Source organism: Galeopterus variegatus, unplaced genomic scaffold (assembly GCF_000696425.1).
Source record: "Galeopterus variegatus unplaced genomic scaffold, G_variegatus-3.0.2 Scaffold578, whole genome shotgun sequence".
In the NCBI taxonomy this organism is placed as follows: domain Eukaryota; kingdom Metazoa; phylum Chordata; class Mammalia; order Dermoptera; family Cynocephalidae; genus Galeopterus; species Galeopterus variegatus.
The window spans coordinates 251,031-270,723 of NW_007726689.1; the positions used below are offsets into that span (position 1 = coordinate 251,031).

Here is a 19,693-nt window from a genome sequence, read left to right on the forward strand (position 1 = left end):
GTGGGGGTGGGGGTGGCCCCGGAGGGCGCGGCCCAGGCGAGGAGATGGGAAGAGCGTTCCCTTCACGTGTGAGCCCAACCCACATTTATTTGCCTGGAGTTCACTTGAGGGAGTTGGCAGATTTTACTATTTCCCAGTCGTTTACTCGCCAGGCTCTCGGGTTCACGCGCCTCGGGGCTGCTCTCCTCACGCTGAAACTTCATTCAAAGGCAGGGCAAGGCTGCCCACGAGGTCGGGATTGGGGAGATGGGGCTGACCTCCAGGCCTCTTCCTCCTCCTCCGCGCCCTTCCCCCACTCCTCCCACCACCTTCGCGGAAGCTAAACTGTCCCCCAGGGCGGGGAGAGGTCTCGCTGCTTCGCGCAATCCGTCGCAAAGAGTTAATTTTTCCGATCGCATGAGGGGGAGGAGATTTCCCTGTAGACGAGTAAAAAGGGTGATGGACGAACGTGCGGGCACTAAGACCGCAAGGCATTCATTTCCTCCTACGGTGGATGCGGACGCCGGGAGGACAGCCCCAGAGCGAGGAGCTGGGAGCGGAGGCACAGGCAATGCTCAACCCTGGATGTAGCTGAGAGGGGTCGGGAGAGAGACCGACCGCCGGAGACCGAACGGCGAGGGGAAGACCTAGGGGGGTGGGTGGGGGAAGCAGACAGGAGAGCTCGCGAAATCAAGCGCTTTACAGATCATTTTATTTTGTATAGAGAACACGTAGCGACTCTGAAGATCAGCCCCAATGAACATGTCAGTGTTGACTTTACAAGAATATGAATTCGAAAAGCAGTTCAACGAGAATGAAGCCATTCAATGGATGCAGGAAAACTGGTAGGTGATGCTTTCGTGTGATTCTGTTCCCGGGAGCCCTGCGCGTCTTCCCGGCGTGCCTTAATGTCGGTGTTCCCTGTCCGCCGTGAATGGAGCGAGGAATCGCGGGCAGCAGTAGCCGGTCGCTGAGTTCTCGGGTCTCCCGGCTGCCTGAGACACTGGGGCCGCATGAATCGCGCTGTCTCTGGGTGCCCCTGTACGAACCGTGGCTACACAGGCATCTTTTATAAAGATTATATAACGTAGAATATATATGTGTGCATAGTGATGTCTGAGCGCCAGGGAAGGCGGGAGAGATGCCACAGACCAGGTACACTACCTGTACTACCTCCTGGTTTTCAGTCTAGGTTTGGGTTTTCTTGCTCGGCTTCCCGCAACCGGAGTGTGAAAGGCAGTGGAGGGAGGACCCCGTGTCCCGCTCCCTTTAACCCTCTCCCGTCCGCCGCCCTGGGCTCTGGTGCTGGCTCTCCCCATCCCTCGTGTCCTTCTTTTCTCCTTGCAGCTTTCCTACTTAACTGCCCTGCAGACTGCCCGTCCTCAGCCGGATGCCTTCTTTCCAGACCCCTTTCCCCACGCGGATCCCTTTCCGGTTTCATAAAGAGACGGGAGGGGGGAGGGGGCAGAGGAGGGGACAATGAGAACAGAAGCAAAAATGAATGAATCAGAGCGAGTGTAGTCACGCCATTATTAAGTTTCTGTTTTACGTTAACGCCTTTTGGACACATTCACTTCTAATTCAGTGGGAGCTGCTGATTGGAGTTCAGACACACAGATCTAAAACCCATCGGTCCTTGGGGGGTTCTTCCCCAGAAAAACTTCTAACCGGGGAGAACATCTTTCTTCTTGTTTTCTGTGTTCTCTCCGCCAGTCCTTTTGAAAATTCCTGTGTGGGAGGCGATCCAGTGTCACCTTGCAATATTTAACAGGGGAGGTCATCTCGCTTCTTCCTTGTAGGCAGAGCTGTGGCAGAAATATTTCTCTCCTCCCCTCAACCCTGAGTCTGGCGTTCAGTAAAGTGCAAGCCCAACGCACCCCAGGGCTGGGCAGTGGCCCGCAGCCTCCTGGAGGCTTGATGGAGGAAGGCCGGTCTGGAGGGGCTTCCGGGCGCCGGGGGATTCCGCCCGCCGCGTGCGCCCGCGCGCGTGTCCCGTCCTCACGACCTGCCTTCCCTCCCTCCTGTCATCAATGGGAAACCAGAGACTCCGGCGCGCCCGAGGCAGGGGCGGGTTGGTGCAGTAGGAGGGGGTGCCGCGGGCTGGAGTCGGGGTAGGGGGGTTCAACTCCCTCTGCTCCCGCCCTTCCCAGTCGCCTACAAGCCTCCTCTTGCTTGGGCCGGCGCGCGCCCGCCCCCAACCTCCTGTCGGCCGGCCTTTTGCGGTCGCAGCCGGGCGGAGCCAGCCGTCTGGGCCGCGCGCGCCTGCACCGCGCGCTCACGCAAGCTGCGGCGTGGCTGAGGGTCGCGGTGGACTAGGGGCCCAGGGGCCGGAGGGCGCGTCCCGTCAGAGCCGGAGCCTAAGGGGGACGCGAGCAGCTCGGAAGGACGGGAAGTGCGGCAGGCACGTGGGGCGTGGCGCTGGGTGCCCTCCCGGGCCTCCTAGGCCCAAAGCTCCGGGGGTGGGTCCGGAAGGTGGTTGTACGCCGAGAGTCCCGATCCCGTAGGCGATCGGACTTTTAGAGGCCTCGGCGTTTGGGGAGGCCGAGCCCCCTCGCGCCCGCCGCCGGGGTCCTTCTCCAGATGCATTTCCTCCCTCCGCGTAGGGGGTGGTGCTGAAGGCGGGGAGGGGACGGTGACCCGGGCCGGCGGGCGCCGGGAGCAACGCAGCTGGTCCGCCTAGGGCCCAGTTCTCCGCAGCTGTTTACCGTATCCTGCGCTACTCGTGCTCATCTTCCTCCCCCATTAGCCTTGTGTGCTCTGCATTTTTTTTTTTTAAAGATGACCGGTAAGGGATCTTAACCCTTGACTGGGTGTTGTCAGCACCACGCTCAGCCAGGGAGCTAACCGGCCATCCCTATATGGGATCCGAACCCATGGCCTTGCTGTTACCAGCACCACACTCTCCCGAGTGAGTCACGGGCCGGCCCTGCTCTGCATTTTTTAATGTCTGCCTTGTCTCCGGCTGGCTGCATCCTGGTTGAACCAGGCTTTCCGGGGTCAGCTTCCCCTCGCTCTGCCGGCTAAGCGCATTCACTGTCTGCAGGCCCTCCCTTGTACCACCGCGGTAGATAACTGCCTTTTATTGACTTGTTGCCTTTTCTCTGGGGCCACTTCCTATTCCTGCTCCAGGTACCATTTCCCGCCTGTTCTTTCCACTTAAGTATTCGCTGAGCCAGACAGGTCCTAGCCCTTTTGGGACTGAACATGGCAAAAATGCGCGAATTTATCTTTGCCTGTAAGGCCCTGACCACTGTTTCCTCTAAGCTCTTAAGTACCTTTCATCTGGCAATATCTTTTCCTGGCTTTTATTTATATACAAGGATATTTACATACATATCTGTGCCTCTCACCGGACCATCGGCTTTTTAGGGCACAGTCCACTCTTGGTTCTTGATTGTTAGATGCTTGTCCAGTGAGTTAAAATGGTGATTGGTTCCCATTTTATTGCCAGCACTACCTGTTAATACTAGTGACTTAACATGCGTTTTGTGTATGTTGTTTTAGTCACATTTTAGGATTTTTCCCTTCCTGGCTTTTGCCCTCTTTGTTGACTTTATGTTCTTGGATTGCATATTGCAGTCAAAGAATCCTGTTGGCTGTTACCCTTTCCTTGCAACTCTTCCTGACCCTAATTGTCTTGCTTTCTTCTTTACTCCAGATCTCATGCATTTCTTCCAATATTCTGGGGGCCCAATTTTAAACCCCCCCAAAAGAAAAACAACAACAGCCAAAGAACCTTGAACCAAGAGTGTACGAAAATATCTTCTTTTTATTTCCCTTGTTAATAGAAGGATTGGACCCTCTTGAAGCAAGGGGAACTTGAGGAAACTGCAAAATACCTGTTCCAGACTCACTAGCTTAAAATGACTTGGAATAGCTTAGCTTGTGGGGGAAAAACACATTGTAGTGAAGTTTCTACTTTGTCTTTTGAGAACTTATTTGTAGTTGTCCAAAAAAATCCCTTAGACACAGCCTCAAACAAAACTTGTTAATTTGGAGAATTATCTCTCAAAAATCAGCTACATTGGCTTTTGAAGAATTGTGAGGAGGGCGAGGAATAATAGTGTATAGCCACTATGCTATCAGTGCTAACTAGTATCATTTAAGAGGACCTAAAATAAGGATAGTTTATTAGACATACCCTATAATCCACACTTGTTACCTTAGCACATACTAATGGAATGGGGATCCATTTTCGAAGTGGTATTTGTATAAACACTAAAGAGTTTGACTGAGACAAGTTTATCAGGTTTACTCTTGCTTTAATGAATGATTAACCTTATACTCATTGGACTAAACATGACATAAATACTGTAGACTTTTTAAACTTTTCTAGCAAATAGTTCCATATATAATAGAATAGCAGTTCAAATGCAGATAAGTATATTTCCTTGGAGAGTCATCCTGAGTCTCATCTTAAAACTGTATGTCCGGTTAAAAATATGCTGGGTCATGTTATCTGGTAAATGAGAGTTTATTACACAAGGTAGAGGAAAATGCCTGCTTTAGTTTAGCTCAAAATAGCATTTTTGAATTCCGATTTTACACTGAAAAGCCCCTGTGATTTTACAACAATGAAAATAGAGACATTTTGTTCTTTTTTGAGATGTCTGGCCTTTACTTGTTATTTTTACTAATAGCTGACTTAGAAGTGCTGCTAGCAAGGGAGCAAACTCACCCAGTGATTGGTAAGGCAATATAAAATTCATTGAGTGCGAAGGGAAGCTGGGCTATGCCTTTCCCTCTTTTAGCAGCCTGCCAGGTTTGTGCTAACAGCAGTGGATGCTAGTTGCTCCGGTTGTAATTGTCTGGCCAATGATGGTTATCTTCTGATGTCGGCTGACACTGTGCTCACCAATAGGAAAGCAGGAGGCCTGTGCTGACTGCTGTAATATTATGTATGTGCGGTGACGTCTACAAAGGGCTTGCCTAGAACCTCATAAGACCCTCCCCCATCTCCTGGCATCCTCCACACATCCAGCCTCTCAGTGCTTTGTATATTTTTCTGACTTTCTCCCTTCTCCCTCGGTGGTGATGGTTGTAAGGGTTTTATTGTTTTTATATTTTGGATTCTGTATTGTAGAGTCTGTAAGATAGTGTAGGAATTTTTAGAATTAGATATTGTCCAGCCAAGGAAACCCTTTTATTCAACAATTTGTTTTTACCAAAGGAAAAAATGAAAACACCTTAAAAGGAATCATACAACAATATGTTTTCTTATATGTGAGGTTTAGAGAGTAACACAATGTACAATTTGAGGATTAAAAAACAAATAGTATTATAAACCTGTATTAGGATTTTACACAAAACACAGCAGCCTGCTGTTGGTGAAACTTCAAATGCAGGCATAGAATTAGGCTATTGTTTTTCCTGTAGTGAGGATTGCTTTCAACTGTTCTCTGAAATCCTTGTGATCTGCTGCATGCATTTGTAAGAAAAATGGCTCGAAAATATGCAGCTTGTGGCTATGGAACAGAACAGGCCAGAGTTTCATTTAGTCATTAATATTACAGCAAATATAAATTTGGTCAGCTGTCTAAGAAAATGCTGTGTCTGTATTGTACTCATTATGTTGCTTATCACTTATTTTGGAGAATCACAGCTTATGTTAATCTTAGGATGAAAAGTCCTAAGTGTGTGAGACTTAACATGTCATTCAATAAACTAAGAAAGCATTGGGATATAGATGGAATATGAGTTAAGAGTGAGAAGACTGAGAAAATATGTAGAGAAGAAAAATGTGAGATCTATGATATAATCCTAGAAAATAATGAAGAGGTGTGTAGAAACTTTAAGCTGAACTTTCATGTATCTTTTAAGAAATGATGTATATTAATGCAATCCTTGTTTGTTTAGGATTCCCAAGGATGAAAGCCAGCTTAATGCAAAATTATTTTATGATTATATTATCCATCTATATATTTGCGTTAGTTATAAATGGTATATGGTGATAAATTGGAAGTTGAATTTTGTGATCTCCAGAAGGTTGCCTGTTCCTTGTATGTTAAATGATGATTTTAAAAGTGTCAAGGTGTAACACTGGAATTTGACTCCATAGTCAACCCATTCTATATCTAAGAGTTGCTTTACATATTTCTTTGAAAGAAGAATCTTTCAGCTTAGACAACTGAAAAGTTATGAGGGTGATGGAGACTTAGAAATAAATATTTAGGAGGAGCCTGGCACTATTCTGGCAATTCAAGATTTCATCTTTGCTTCAACTATCTAGAATATTTCAGGTCCAAGTATTTTCTTAAATGAGTTATCCAAAAATTGCTTCTGATTCATTTAATTTTTCATATACAGACACAAGTGAGCTGAATTGTCCTTTATTAAGAAGAACCAGACATTCATCCACAGAATTTGCATCAGCTCTACTTTTACACTCTAAAAAGTCTCTAGCTTCAAATCTGCCTGTTCCCTTTTACTCTCCATTTGTCTTTGTTAGAAGAGCTCAGGCATTTACATAGCAGAGTTACCTATAGCACATGTTTGTGAATGAAAATATAACTTGCCTTTAATGTAATGTTAAGGCCCATAACTTCATTCTTTTATCCATATTCTGATTGTTTTTATGGGTATATGGCAGTACAAAAGGGTAATGTTGGTGTAGTTATTCAGATTTCAGAGAACTTTAAAAAAACAGCAGTGAAGTATAAGTCAAGCACAGAGTGAAATAACACATGATCTCACTCATATGTGGAATCTAAAAAAAAAAAAAAGTGGTTCTCGTAGAAGTAGAGAATAGAATAATGGTTACAAGAGGCCGAGAGGGGTTGGGGAAGGAGAAAAGGTGGACTAATGGGTACAAAACTATCCTATCTACCCTAAATGAATCACTGTGCAATATATGCACGTATTGAAACAACATAATACCCCACAAAAATAAATATAAAATTGGGGGGAAAAAAGCATCTCTAAATTATATTTAACTTTCAATATTTAATTTTATTTATTATTTTCTTGGTGGCTGGCAGGTACAGGGATTGAACCCCTGGACCTTGGTGTTATCGGCACCACACCCTAGCCAACTGAGCTAATCAGCCAGCCCCTCAGTAATTTATTTGAGACATAGAATAGTCCTTCTCTGAAAGTATTATCCCAGAGTAAAATATGTAAGTTTTTTTTTTCCCCCCTTTTTGTCTCTTTTTTGTGACCGGCAACGGATCGCAACCCTCAGTGTCGTGCCCGTACCGGACCGGGACCGGCAACGGGATCGCAACCCTCGGTGTTGCCCCCGCACCTCGCTCAGCCAGTGAGCGGCCGGTCTGTATGTGGGATCCGAACCCTCGGCGGGAGTGCTGCTGCGCTTCCCAAGCGGCGCACTGTAGTAGTGTGCCACCGGGCCGGCCCAAATATGTAAGTTTTTAATTTTAAGTTTGTTGTGCAAGAATTATCCAGAGCATCAGAACCATGTAAGTCATCTAAGTTCAAGCTGATGCATTTATCATGATTCATTTCTATATTGAACATTTATGGTTTTTGTTTTAAGGTTCTTAATTCCTAGTATATTGGAATAGCAAGTGCTTTAGAAAAACTTTTGTTTAGTCAGTCATCCACTATGCACTTTTTGAAATTTAACGGTAAGCACTTACTTCGCACAAAAAAACTACAAGTGAGAAAATTTTACACTTTTGTTTGCTGAGATAAATTAGATAAATTTGCTGAGATATATTAGATATGCTAATCGGAAATAATTTTGCTGGGTAGAGAATTGCTCATACAGTTTTCTAATACTTCTGTTTCCTTCTATGTTTCATCATGTTTTTGTTTTTTTCTCTCTAAAGATTTTATCCAAGAGTTCCTAATTGCAGTATAAAGAGAGTATCATTGATGTAATATACTTTGGGGAAGGAGATCCCTCAAAACACATTATATCAAGTTTATGACCACATATTTTAAGTGAAACAAGTATGATTTCTCTTTAATAAAGATAAATTTCAGATATTTTAGCTCAGTCTTTAATTTTATTAACACCTATCTGTAGAGCTAGTTTTTTTAAATGATCCCCTGAGTTTTGAGGCTGACTTTTTGAATTGGTTATTTGTTAACTCCTAATGAACAGAATAAAAGATCATTCTTTGAAGACTGAAAAAATAAATGAAATGGATGGTTACTGTTTATCTTTGCTAGGATAGTACAGACATTTACCTAGAAGATTATATGTATATACGAGGGTACTTCAAATAATTCATGGAAAAATAGAATTAAAACATAATATAATCTTTCCATGACCTTTTTGAAGTACTCTTGTATGTATATACACATATACATGTACATATACATAAACATACATTCAAAGTGACATTAAAATAATGACAACTGATAACGCATGAAAGATTATTTCTTGCCTACCACAGGAGCATCTTGCTGAGCTGAACATACTTTTCTAAATTTGCTGCAAAATAGGTCCTAATAAAATTGACCATATTGTCAATTTTGAAAAAAAAATAGTTAAATAATATGATTTTAATAAGCATTTTATAGATGCAAAAATCGAACATTTAGTGCTTGGATTTACCCCAATTATTACTGAATTTTTAAAAACTTCAGTAGTGTTAAGAATGGCTAAAACCCTCATGTTTTTCTGTCTTTTAAGCCCAGTTGCTTAGCTCTTTCTATTCATAAGGGTGATGTTAAAATGTAAAAGGTTTTAAGCCGCTAGGCCCACCCTAATTGGGGTAATTGACTTTTATAGGTGATGTGAGTTCAGTGGAATTGAATGCTTTGAAGCTGAGAATTTCATGGTCTTGTTTTTGGAGGCTTAATGAAAAAAGGTCTGATGGGAAGGTTTACTCCTGAAACTTTTTTTCTTTTAATTTGAGACTTCTATTGAAGTCTGTAGGTGCCTTAAGCTTTTAAAAGCTGTACTAGCAGTGATTATCATTATAATAAGAGGGCGGAAGCTCAATAAAAGGTATTTTACAAGAAAAAGTATCCTAAATATCACCTTCTACAGTTTCCTCTTATGACTTTTTGATACAGATTTCATTTAAAAATCTTAGAAAGTATGGTAGATTTTCTTCATTCTGGAGCAATGATACTAATAGTCGATACTTTCATAGTTACTTGCTGATTGAAGGCACTCTTTTAAAATGTTTTACATATGTTAACTTAATCCTCACAACCACTCTTTGATGTATTATCTTTTACACAACAGAAAACTGAAGCACAGTTTGGTTATATGAGTGGGGATTTGCATGTGGGGACAAGAAGAGGGGAAATGGGCTACACCCCTAAGGCTTGGACTGTGGGGTAGAGATGGGGGGCAGGTCACACAGGCCCCAATCATCCCCTTACTTGAATACTAATGAATATTCAGTCAGTAACACAATGCACTTGAAAACGTGGCTGCACTGAAAATATACCTGTGGTTTTAGTCAATGATGTCACAAGTGTCCTTTGTCATAATTTTCACTAAGTAGATCCTGAACACTTAAGGCCTACAGAAAGCCCTTGTTTGTTTTACTGGGTGTAATGAACATTAAACTGTAAATACTTCACAGTTCAAATCATTAAGAATTATTGTTTTCTGAGTATCACTCATTCAAGATCTGTTAACACTTAATTTCAGAAAGCCATGACACCTTTAATGATGCTTCTGTTATAAAATATTTATAATTTGGGCCGAGCCCGTGGCGCACTCGGGAGAGTGCGGCACTGGGAGCACAGCAGCGCTCCCGCCGCTGGTTCGGATCCTGTATAGGGATGACCGGTGCACTCACAGCGCTCACTGGCTGAGCGCGGTGCGGCTGGTCTCAAAAAGGACAAAAAATAAATAAATAAATAAATAAAATATTTATAATTTGATCTAAAACAAACTGAGGGCACACAGATTTGGAACATTTCTTATAAAGCTTTGGCCCGTAAACTACTTTGTCTGCTTCTCTGTGATGTTAACCTCACATTCATCTTGGTTCTAGACTCCAGGCAGGTGTTAGTGACTACTGGTCACTACTAGCCACCGCTGTTGATAGAAAAAAATATGTGAGTTGGGGATATCCTTCTTGGGAGGTGTCAAGCTAGGGCTCATAGACACCTCAAGCCCATTGCACAGACTGGGTCACAAACCCTTCACACACAGGTCCACAAGCTTGGTAATAAGAAAAGGTCCTGGGAGCCATGGGTAAAAAACTAATAGGCTTTTATTCAGAGCTAGGAGCAGCTGCCCTAATGGCCTCCCGTGCATCCCGAGAAGTGCCGTGTATCAGAGCTGTTAGTTCTTCATACTAAGGTCCATAACCCAGGACACCTGGGTGCCCATACGCAATTACTTTAGATAGTAATCAAGGAACACCTGGGTGCACGTGGCTTTTTACAGCAGATGCTCAGCAAGATTCTGAACATCTGAGGGGCCCGGACCATTTTCCTATATTTTCCCTACAGGAGGGATAGCTCCTACAATGTGAAGAATTAGAGTACCTTTTATTTTATTAGTTTTCCTGGCTCTAAAGTAAGAAATATTTATTATAAGAAAAAGAAATGAAAACATTAAAAAAATAGAGATGCAGGAAAGAAAACCCCTTTAAGTCTGATGTAGAGGCAATTACTGCCCTTTTTTGCCATATTTGCTTCAACCCGGTTTCCAAGTTTTCTGTATACTTTAGATCATTCAGCAAACAGCAACAGACTGAGTTTCCTATTATGTGCCAATCATGTGCCAGGGACTGTATTGGGTTAGATATTTGCATACTATCTTATACTCTTTTATGTTGCTCTTTTTCCTTTACATTATATTTTTCATATCATTAAAACCTCTCCATAAGTATAATTTTCAGTAGCTACTTAATATTTTATTGTTTGGGCTTAATTTATGTAACCATTCTCTTAATGCTGAACATGTTAAGCTTGTAATTAGAAATAATCCTCTGATGAACACCTTTGCATATTAATCATTCTATATGTTTGATTTCCTTTAGATAAACATAAAGTATATAGTGACCAGGGCAATGCCTCTTTTTAAGGTTATGATATCTACAGCCAGGTTGATGTCTGCTCTGGCAGGTGTAAAGCTAGGGCTTACAGACCCCTCGAGTCTGTTGCACAGATTGGGTTACAGACCCTCCACACACAGGTCTGTGAGCTAGGTAATAGGAAAGAAAAAGTTCTGGGAGCCGTGGGCATAGAAAAATGAATCGGTTTTATTCAGATCTAGGAGCAACTGTCCTAGTGGCTTCTCTGAGAGTTCTGAGAAGCACTGTGGATCAGAGCTGTTTGTCTTTTATACTTAAGTCCACAACCCTGGACACCTGGGTGCCCATACACAGTTTACATTAAGTAGTAACCAGGAATGCCTGAGAATATTTACAGCAAATGCTTGGCAAGATTCTGAACATCTGAGGGGCCCTGACATTTTCCTATTTTTCCCAACAATCCACCCCTTCAGGGTCCCTCACCGTACAATCTATGCATTCAGAATCTTCCGCGATGTTCCTTTAGCAAGGATAAGTTACCCTTACGTTCAACCTATCATCTGTCCAATATGCCTTATGGCTTGTCCTTAAGGTTTCTCTTGTAGTTTTGTTCTTTCAATTATTAGCCGCACATGTCCGGTTAGTAGTCACCATTGGTTTGAAATTCAGTGTATATGCAATAAGCCAACACATTGGTCACATGAACGTATGTCTGTATCCAGTTGACTCTGGTGCCCGCAGCCAGAACACTGTGGGCAAAAAGACAGAAGGGTTATTGGTGTCAATAGGGGGAGTTCTCACCCCTCTGGTAAGGTACATGCTAGTTTGCCATCCTGGGAAAGGATGGTTGCAGGAATAGGTATCTTACCTGGTTTATGACACCATACATTATCTGTTAGTACTGTTGGATCTGTAGGTTCTATATGTAACAGTATAAGGGAACCCATGATTGGCCATAATGATAATATAAATGTGCCCTTTGGAATAGAGCACTTATCTGTTCCAGGCCATGTTACCTTTACTCGAGTAGGCCAAGTACTTGTCACCCAAGGTGAAATTTGCAAGTCTTCTTCTAATCCTTTCCCCCAAGGCCCTATTAGGCCTACCCAGCATATATGAGGGGCTTCTATTTTCCAAGGCCATTCCCACTGTACTGTCTGTCCCTGTTGTAAACAGGTTGGGGCTGGTAAGAGAATAATTCCATTCTTGCCATATCCTGGCTTCAAAAGCTCATTTCTAGTAGTGACTTGCAGTTGTATAGGTGCTGCAGCCCTATGCAACAGAGCTTCCACCGGAGAGGGCCCGCCCTTGCGGGGTCTCTCGTTTAGAATCCTGACTGTAGGCCATAACTGCTGTATCCACCCCTTCAGGGATGAGGGTTGGGCAGATAGCCTTAGCCCCTTTTTTAAAAGACCATTGTACCCCTCAATCATCCCTGCTGCCTGGGGATGGTATGGCATATATAACTTACACTGAATAGACAACTGGGAAGCCTACTTCTGAATCTCATGTCCAGTAAAGTGGGTTCCGTTGTCACTCTCTATGACTATAGGCCGGCCATACATGGCCGTAAGGCTATTCAATGCCTTTACAGTGTTTACCTGGTCTGGGGCCTTACAAGGCCATACAAACAAGACCAGCAGCAGTGAAGATGTATCTGAAATTCTCTGACCTTGGCAGTGGTCCAACAAAGTCCACTTGCCATTGAGTCAGGGGCACTCTTCCTCGAGTTATTTGCCCATCTATATGGGGTACCCACCAGGGGTGTGGACTCTTCTTGAGCACATACTGGACAAGCATGACAGGCATTTACTACATCTTCCCATTTTATAGGCAAGGCCCATCTTTGAGCTGCCATCCACATGGTTTTGCGGCCAGCATGCTGCATTCGTCGATGTAACCACTGGGCTACATCAGCAGCTGGGGTTCTCTCCAGCCATCTTACTTTAGCCAAGGCATCAGCTTCATCATTTCCTGGACTGGCTAGGGAGAAATGTCCTGTGACATGTAAAAGGGTTACTTCTTTCTCATGCCCCAATTCCCATAACTTGCCACTTGGCTTGTTCCCACAGGGGTTGGTGGCCTATCATCCACCATTGATATTTCCAAGTAGAAATGCAAAGGGTTAAACCTTTGTACACAGCCCAGCTGTGAGTACAGGTGGTTGATGGCCCAGGCTCATTTTTTATTACCGTCCAAACAGCTCTTATTTCTGCCCATTGACTGCTTTGTCCTGTGCCATTTTCATACCACATAGTATCTGTTAAGGGCTGGACAGCAACAGCTGTCCATGATGCTGAGGGTCCCATGCTAGGGCCATCTGTATACTGAGCTTGTTCTGTGATAGGTTCCTGTCCCTCATGGAAAGGTGTAGCCTCCACCTCCATGGGTAGGAGTTGTGTCAAAGTTTCCTCCACAACCTCTACTGGGCCTAGCACAGCTTGCAACTCTTTGGACAGAGGACTCATTGACACAGTGCTTCTTTGTTCTGTATATGCTCCCCATTTAGACAGAGTGGGAGTCTGAGCTACACCTGTTTTAGGGTTGGTTGCCCACGTGCACAGCCAGCCTAGAATGGGATATGTTGTCCTTACTAGGACTTTGGCAGTTCCTGTGATAGCTTTGGTGGCCATCGAGGCAGAATATACAGCTGCTAGCTGTTTTTCTATTAAGAGAATAGTGTACTTCAGCACCCTTCCAGAGCTGAGACCAGAATCCTACAGGTGTTCAGAATCGGTCTTGTCTCTGCCACAAACCCCATCCTAACCCCTCTTGTGTGATATTTACATCTAATTCAAAAGGCTTAGTGGGATCAGCCACTTGTAAAGCCTGTACTTGATGTATTGCCCTTTTTGTAGCCCAGTAAGCCTGTTCTACTTCCTCAGTCCAATCCCAGGGGGCTCCTTTTTTAATGCATACAGTGGGCATGCCATATGAGCCATATGTGGTACAAAAGCTCTCCAATACCTCAGAAGTCCCAAATATGTCTGTAGCTAAGCTACAGTTGTGGGTCAAGGGTATGTCTGTATCTTGTCTACAATAGCTTCTGGGGTGACCCTCATTTTACCTGACCAGACCACTCCTAGGAATTTGACTGACAGCCCAGGTCCTTGTACTTTGGCTGTGTTCATACCCACCCTCATTGTTCCAAATGGCTTAGCAGCATTGGAGCTGCCTGGGTTAAATCTGTAAGAGAATCAGAGGTTAACAACACATCAGTGTAGTGAAACATTGTAACCATGCTGGGCTTTGTCCACTTGGCTAGGTCCCCAGCCACCAAATCATGACAGATGGTTGGGTTATGCAGATAACCTTGGGGCAATACTTGAAAAGTCCACTGCTTCCCTTCCCAGATGAAGGCAAACTGATCTTGGCTATCTGCCGAGATTGGAATAGAGAAGAAAGCATTTGAAAGGTCCAATACATAATGATAAGTTCCCAGCTGAGTCGTCAGCTGATCCATCAAGTCATGAACTGAAGGCACGGCTGCATGCAAAGGAGGCTCTACTTTTAGTTTGATAGTCTACAGTCATTCTCCAGGTACCATCAGGTTTTTTCACTGGCTATAATGGAGCATTAAATGGGCTATGAACTGGATGAAAAATGCCAACTTTTTCTAATTCCAATATAGTGGCACTTATCTCTGCATGTCCTCCCAGTAGGTCATACTGCTTTACATTAACCACACTGCTTGGCTGGGGTAACATCTGTGGGTCATGTTTAGCATATCCCTGTAACACAGGCTAATTTATTGTTCCTATTCGTAGCTGAAACTCTCCAACTGTTTGCAGATGCAAGCCATAAAGTACATCCATACCCAAGATGTACTCAGCTACTGGGGATATATACGTATACACACGAGGGGACAATCATCCTATGCTTAATGGCAGTGACACAGCTTTGACTTCAATAGTTTCTCCTCCATATCCATCTATATGAACTGTGGCCCCTGGAAATTTATCTGGATTACCATATGTCAGGCTATATTCTGCACCTGTATCCGCCAAGGCCAAAACACGCTGCACATTTGTCCTTGACCAATGTATTGCCAATTCAACGTGAGGCCTCTGGTCCTCACCTGCCCTCAAAAGATGAGTACCTTAGTCTGCTCCCTAATCAAACTGGAACATTTTATCCGCCTCCTCAGAAGCAATCAAAAAATCCTTTAAGTCCACTGAGTGCACTTTGCTACCTGTTTCTGGACATTTAGTGAAACACTGTTCAGGGCATAATTGCTGCCACAAGGCAAACAGGACCTCATCTGGCTGCCCATTAATTTTCTCACTATCAACCCCAGCTGCAAGCAAGTCAAGCCACATCTGCTTACAGTTAGTCTTGCTTGGTTCCCTCAGAATAAGATCCTGATTATTTCTTAGGGGTTGGGTCTTAGCCACCTTCCAGACCTCTTTTGCTTGTCTTTTCTCCTCTACTTCACCCAGGCTAGCTATCATGGTCATTATTTCATGTATAGGATGACCAATGTATGGGGCCAATATGGCCATCAGTGAACCAAAGGATGTTGACGGGGCATTTTGCAGTACTATGTCTCTCATGCTGCCTGTAAAATTCATTGTCTGGGCCACAGGTGTTCACATTAAATGTGGACTGCCTCATCCCCAGCTCCTGAATTATTTGAGCTAACTCAGCATATGTTTGCTATTTACTAACAATCTTGGGCAGTTCTCCTGCATTTGCCCACATGGTTCGGGCAGCTGCACTCACCCATTCCATTAAGGAGTGATTATCTGGCCCTTGTGCGTATCTGCGGCTATTCTGTAACTGCTGCCTCAGGGACGGGTACATGGTGATGGAGGCCAATTTTTCTATCTCCTCCATAGATCATACCACACGATCCACCCCGAGGTCCCATAACCGCAGCAGCCAAGCAGCTAGAGGCTCCCCCTGTTTCTGCCAGAACTGTCTCCCTAAATCAACTAATTCAACCTGGGTATATGGGACATAGGTAGTGAATTCAGTTACCTGTGGATCACCCTTACAGTTGTCCACCTGGTTCTATAGACTGCTCATGTTTCAGTTTCTGGTGTACAACAGGTCATGCCTAGAGATGCACGGTCTCCTCCAACTCACCACTGGATTTATCGTTCTTCCGGGTGTAAGAGGGAGGGGTGCCCAGTCGCAGCACATCATCCTCCAGACAGATTATCCGTGCTTCCAACAGCTCTTTCTTTAAATCTTGATCAGTTTGTATTATAGTGAGAAGTAGCCAGGTGCTAGTCAGCAGAAAAGTGGCCACCATACACCATATACTCAAGGATAGCCACATTTCCTCCCCCTCCCAAGGGGCTCTCCGAGGCTGCACTGCTTCATGGAGTGCCTGGTCTATGCTGACTTGTAGTATAGCAAGCAGCAACTAGATCCCGGTCAACAGGAAAGTGGCCAGAGAGCACAACATATTCAGGAGTAGCCACATTTCCTCCCTCTCCAAGGGGCTTTTGGCTCCTGTACCAATTGTAAAGCTAGGGATTACAGACCCCTTGAGTCTGTGCACAGATTGGGTTACAAACCCTCCACATGCAGGTTTGTGAGCTAGGTAATAGAAAAAAAAGGTTCTGGGAGCCGTGGGTATAGAAAAATGAATGGGTTTTATTCAGATCTAGGAGCAACTATCCTAGTGGCTTCTCTGAGAGTTCTGAGAAGCACTGTGGATCAGAGCTATTAGTCTTTTATACTTAAGTCCATAACCCTGGACACCTGGGTGCCCATACACAATTTACATTAAGTAGTAACCAGGAATGCCTGAGAATATTTACAGCAAATGCTAGGCAAGATTCTGAACATCTGAGGGGCCCTGACATTTTCCTATTTTTCCCAACAGCAGGGAAAGAGGATTCACACCCTTCTTAGCACTGAAGAGCAGCATGTCTTAAAAATCTTTGATAAGTTGATAGGAAAATGTGATAGCCCATTGTTTTCACTTGTATTTAGTTGATTTCTAGAGAGGCTGAAAAATTATTGATTTTGTGTTTTCCATCTGCACCTGTCATTTTCTAATTAGCTATTTGCTTCCACTTGGGATATATTAAGGATATTAGCCTTTTGTTTAGCATGACTACTTCTAAGTAATTTCTCTTCCAGGGTGATTTCTGTAGCCTTTCATACACTAATTTTCCATAGTTGGGAGCAGATCTAGCAACTAGTTTAGTATATAAAATAGAAATGTTTTTTATCACCATCTAAACTAGTAGAAACAACTATGCTTAATAAATGACCTGTAGGTCAATAGCCTTAGCAGGAAGAAGGGAAGACAGGCTGTGTTTGTTGGGTTTATCCTGTTCGGTGTGAGTAGAAAAGAATTAGTTTCTTTGACTTCCTGATCATTTTTGGACTTTCTTATTAACTGCATTTATTTTTCAGTCTTTCAAGTTGTGGTGACGAGTATTTATTGTGGTGTTGTAGTATAGCGGTTAAGCCCATGGACTGTAGAGCCAGTGTCTGGGTTCAAGTCCTGGCCCCACCACTAGGAGCTGAATGATCTTCAGGCAGGTTAATTAGCTTCTCTCTGCCTAGTTCCCTCATCTCTAAATTGAGCACGGTGAAGATAATGATATTGAAATCTATCAATCTACCTTAATAGGTTAAGAAAATTAAACAAGTTATTTTACATTAAGTCCTTAAAACAGTACCTAGCACATACATTTTTGTTGCACCATTGTTGTTGTCTGCACCATAGCTATGGGATCAAGAGGGAAAAGGGAGGCTGTATGGAATAATAATAAAATTCCTGAGCCAACCCCAAATGGCCATGCTGTCTGTCCTCCAAATGTGAGATAAAGAGTTGCATTACATAAGAGCCACTAGCGAGGTAGGTGCTGAAGGAAAAAAAGTGACTTAATGACATCAACTCCACCTTTAAGAAACATGTAATCTACTTTGAAAGATCCTGGCAAGAGAAAACATTATTAATATAAAAGGGGTTTAATAAGTGTGGGATCCCAGCTTTACTGCAAACATTTGGAAACATTTCCAGAAGCTGTGCTTTATCTTCAATCACACATAACTAACACAGTGTGAAGTACAGGCAATCCTGGTAACAGGACACTGGTTACTAATTTATTTTCTATAAAATGCCTGTGATTACTTCATTTAATAATTTATTCAGCAAACGCATATAGTCTCTGTATCAAAGTTAAATATATTCAAGATAATAAAATCGCTCTATCAATCAGTGAAATGATACTGGCTGAATGTGGGGGTTATTGAGCTTGCAAATTTATACTTCAAGTAAGTCCTTGGTCATTGTTCAAAGATTCTGTTATTTAAACAAGAGAGGCCTGGCTGTTTTGATTCTTGGTGAAGTAAAATAAGAGACCATCACATAGCATCAGTTTTCTTTTAATGTGACTGAGATGTGGTAAGCCTCTGGTAGAGAAACCATTTAAGTGCAGTCTTTTCTTGGAGGTTCCTAATTCTCTCATTCATGAGACAGGGAGATGGGGGGAGCTTCTTCCATCTGCTTATTAGTCCCCTCCCAGGCTCCCCGTCTAGGCCTGCAGTTGGTACTGCAGTGGGCGGCTTGCACAACTTGTGATGGGAGCACAGGTAAAGAAAGCATGCCTTGTATTAGAGCTGTTTTATAACTAGCCTCCAAGCCAATAATACTGAAGTCATAAGTGGAATGTCCCCCTGGGCCCCTATCAACTGCAGAGTGATTTGCTTTTCAGACCCAGTATTGTAGATACTTGGAATTGGTGGTTTTAACACTTGAAGTTTTGACTTGGAGAATGACCCCAAAGGCCTGGAAAATGAAGCAGTATTTTTATTATGCTGACGTCAAACTTGAGAAGCATCCATTTGTCAGAGCAGTTGTGTGGTGTGCTTTCTTTCCTTATTGTCTGATAGGTAGTAATTCTCCTGAAAAAGCAGAAACTTTGCTCCCTGTGAAAAATGGCTTCAGAAAGGAGTGCAGCAATTGGTACTAACTATGAAAGTAAGAGATTTAAGAGAAGATTTAAGATGTAAGAATATTGTGATGCTTAATCAGAAAATGTGGTTTTATGGAGTTTTTTAGTGTAAAGGAGTGGTTTTTAAACTTGTTTGCTCTATTCCTCTAAAAGAAGTTTGAACAACTATGTACTGCCTTACACACTTAAAACTTTTCATTGTAAATTGAAATAAATTTAAATTTTAATAGAGGTAGAATAAATTACACATCTTATAAAATGAACAAAGGTAAGGATTGGCTAATTACAATAAATATTTTATGACATGATAATATAGGTTTATCAACTTCATTTAATATACAATGAATCTGAAATATATCACATAACACTCTTATCCATGGTTTTATTCAATTGGTAGATTGAAAAAACATTCCACTTACATTTAAAAGAATCAACAGCACTTACCTTATAGCTTCTGGTTGGTCTAAATCAGAACATTCTCATATTCAGGATGTAGAGAGTTTAATCAGAAGGGAAAAAAATGAAGATATCATGCTCTTGCTCATCATTGTTTTTACATTGTTTGGAGGCTAGAAGGAGAGACACAGGTAGGCTATCAAGTATCTTAAAGAGAGTTTTATTGACTGCAGAGAAGGAGATAAGATGATAGCGTTTCCATGTGTGTTGGTGGTCATTAAGAATAGTCTTCTAACCTGACAAAGCAATTCCTTCTTGTTGACTTGGTCAGTCCATTCCACTTGGCTCTGGTTGTTTGAGGGTTCTACATGTTAACCTGAAACTTATATTCTTATCCTTCCATGAAATGTTCTTCTACTATTGATCTGAAAGTTATGTCCCTCCGTCAGTCCTCGTTCTGACTCTAGCTGTATTTATTCCCAC

General features: G+C 43.1%; 1 protein-coding gene across 1 annotated transcript in view; it reads left to right on the top strand.

The window, feature by feature from the left end:
* The first annotated feature begins 656 nt into the window (after window positions 1-656).
* The window catches only part of ELOVL6 (ELOVL fatty acid elongase 6), a 118,604-nt gene continuing 99,567 nt past the window's right edge, over window positions 657-19,693 (top strand). Inside the window, exon 1 of the mRNA XM_008570178.1 lies at window positions 657-824. Within this exon, the coding sequence (XP_008568400.1) occupies window positions 736-824 (89 nt within the window). The 5' untranslated portion in view covers window positions 657-735. The remainder of the gene's footprint in view (window positions 825-19,693) is intronic.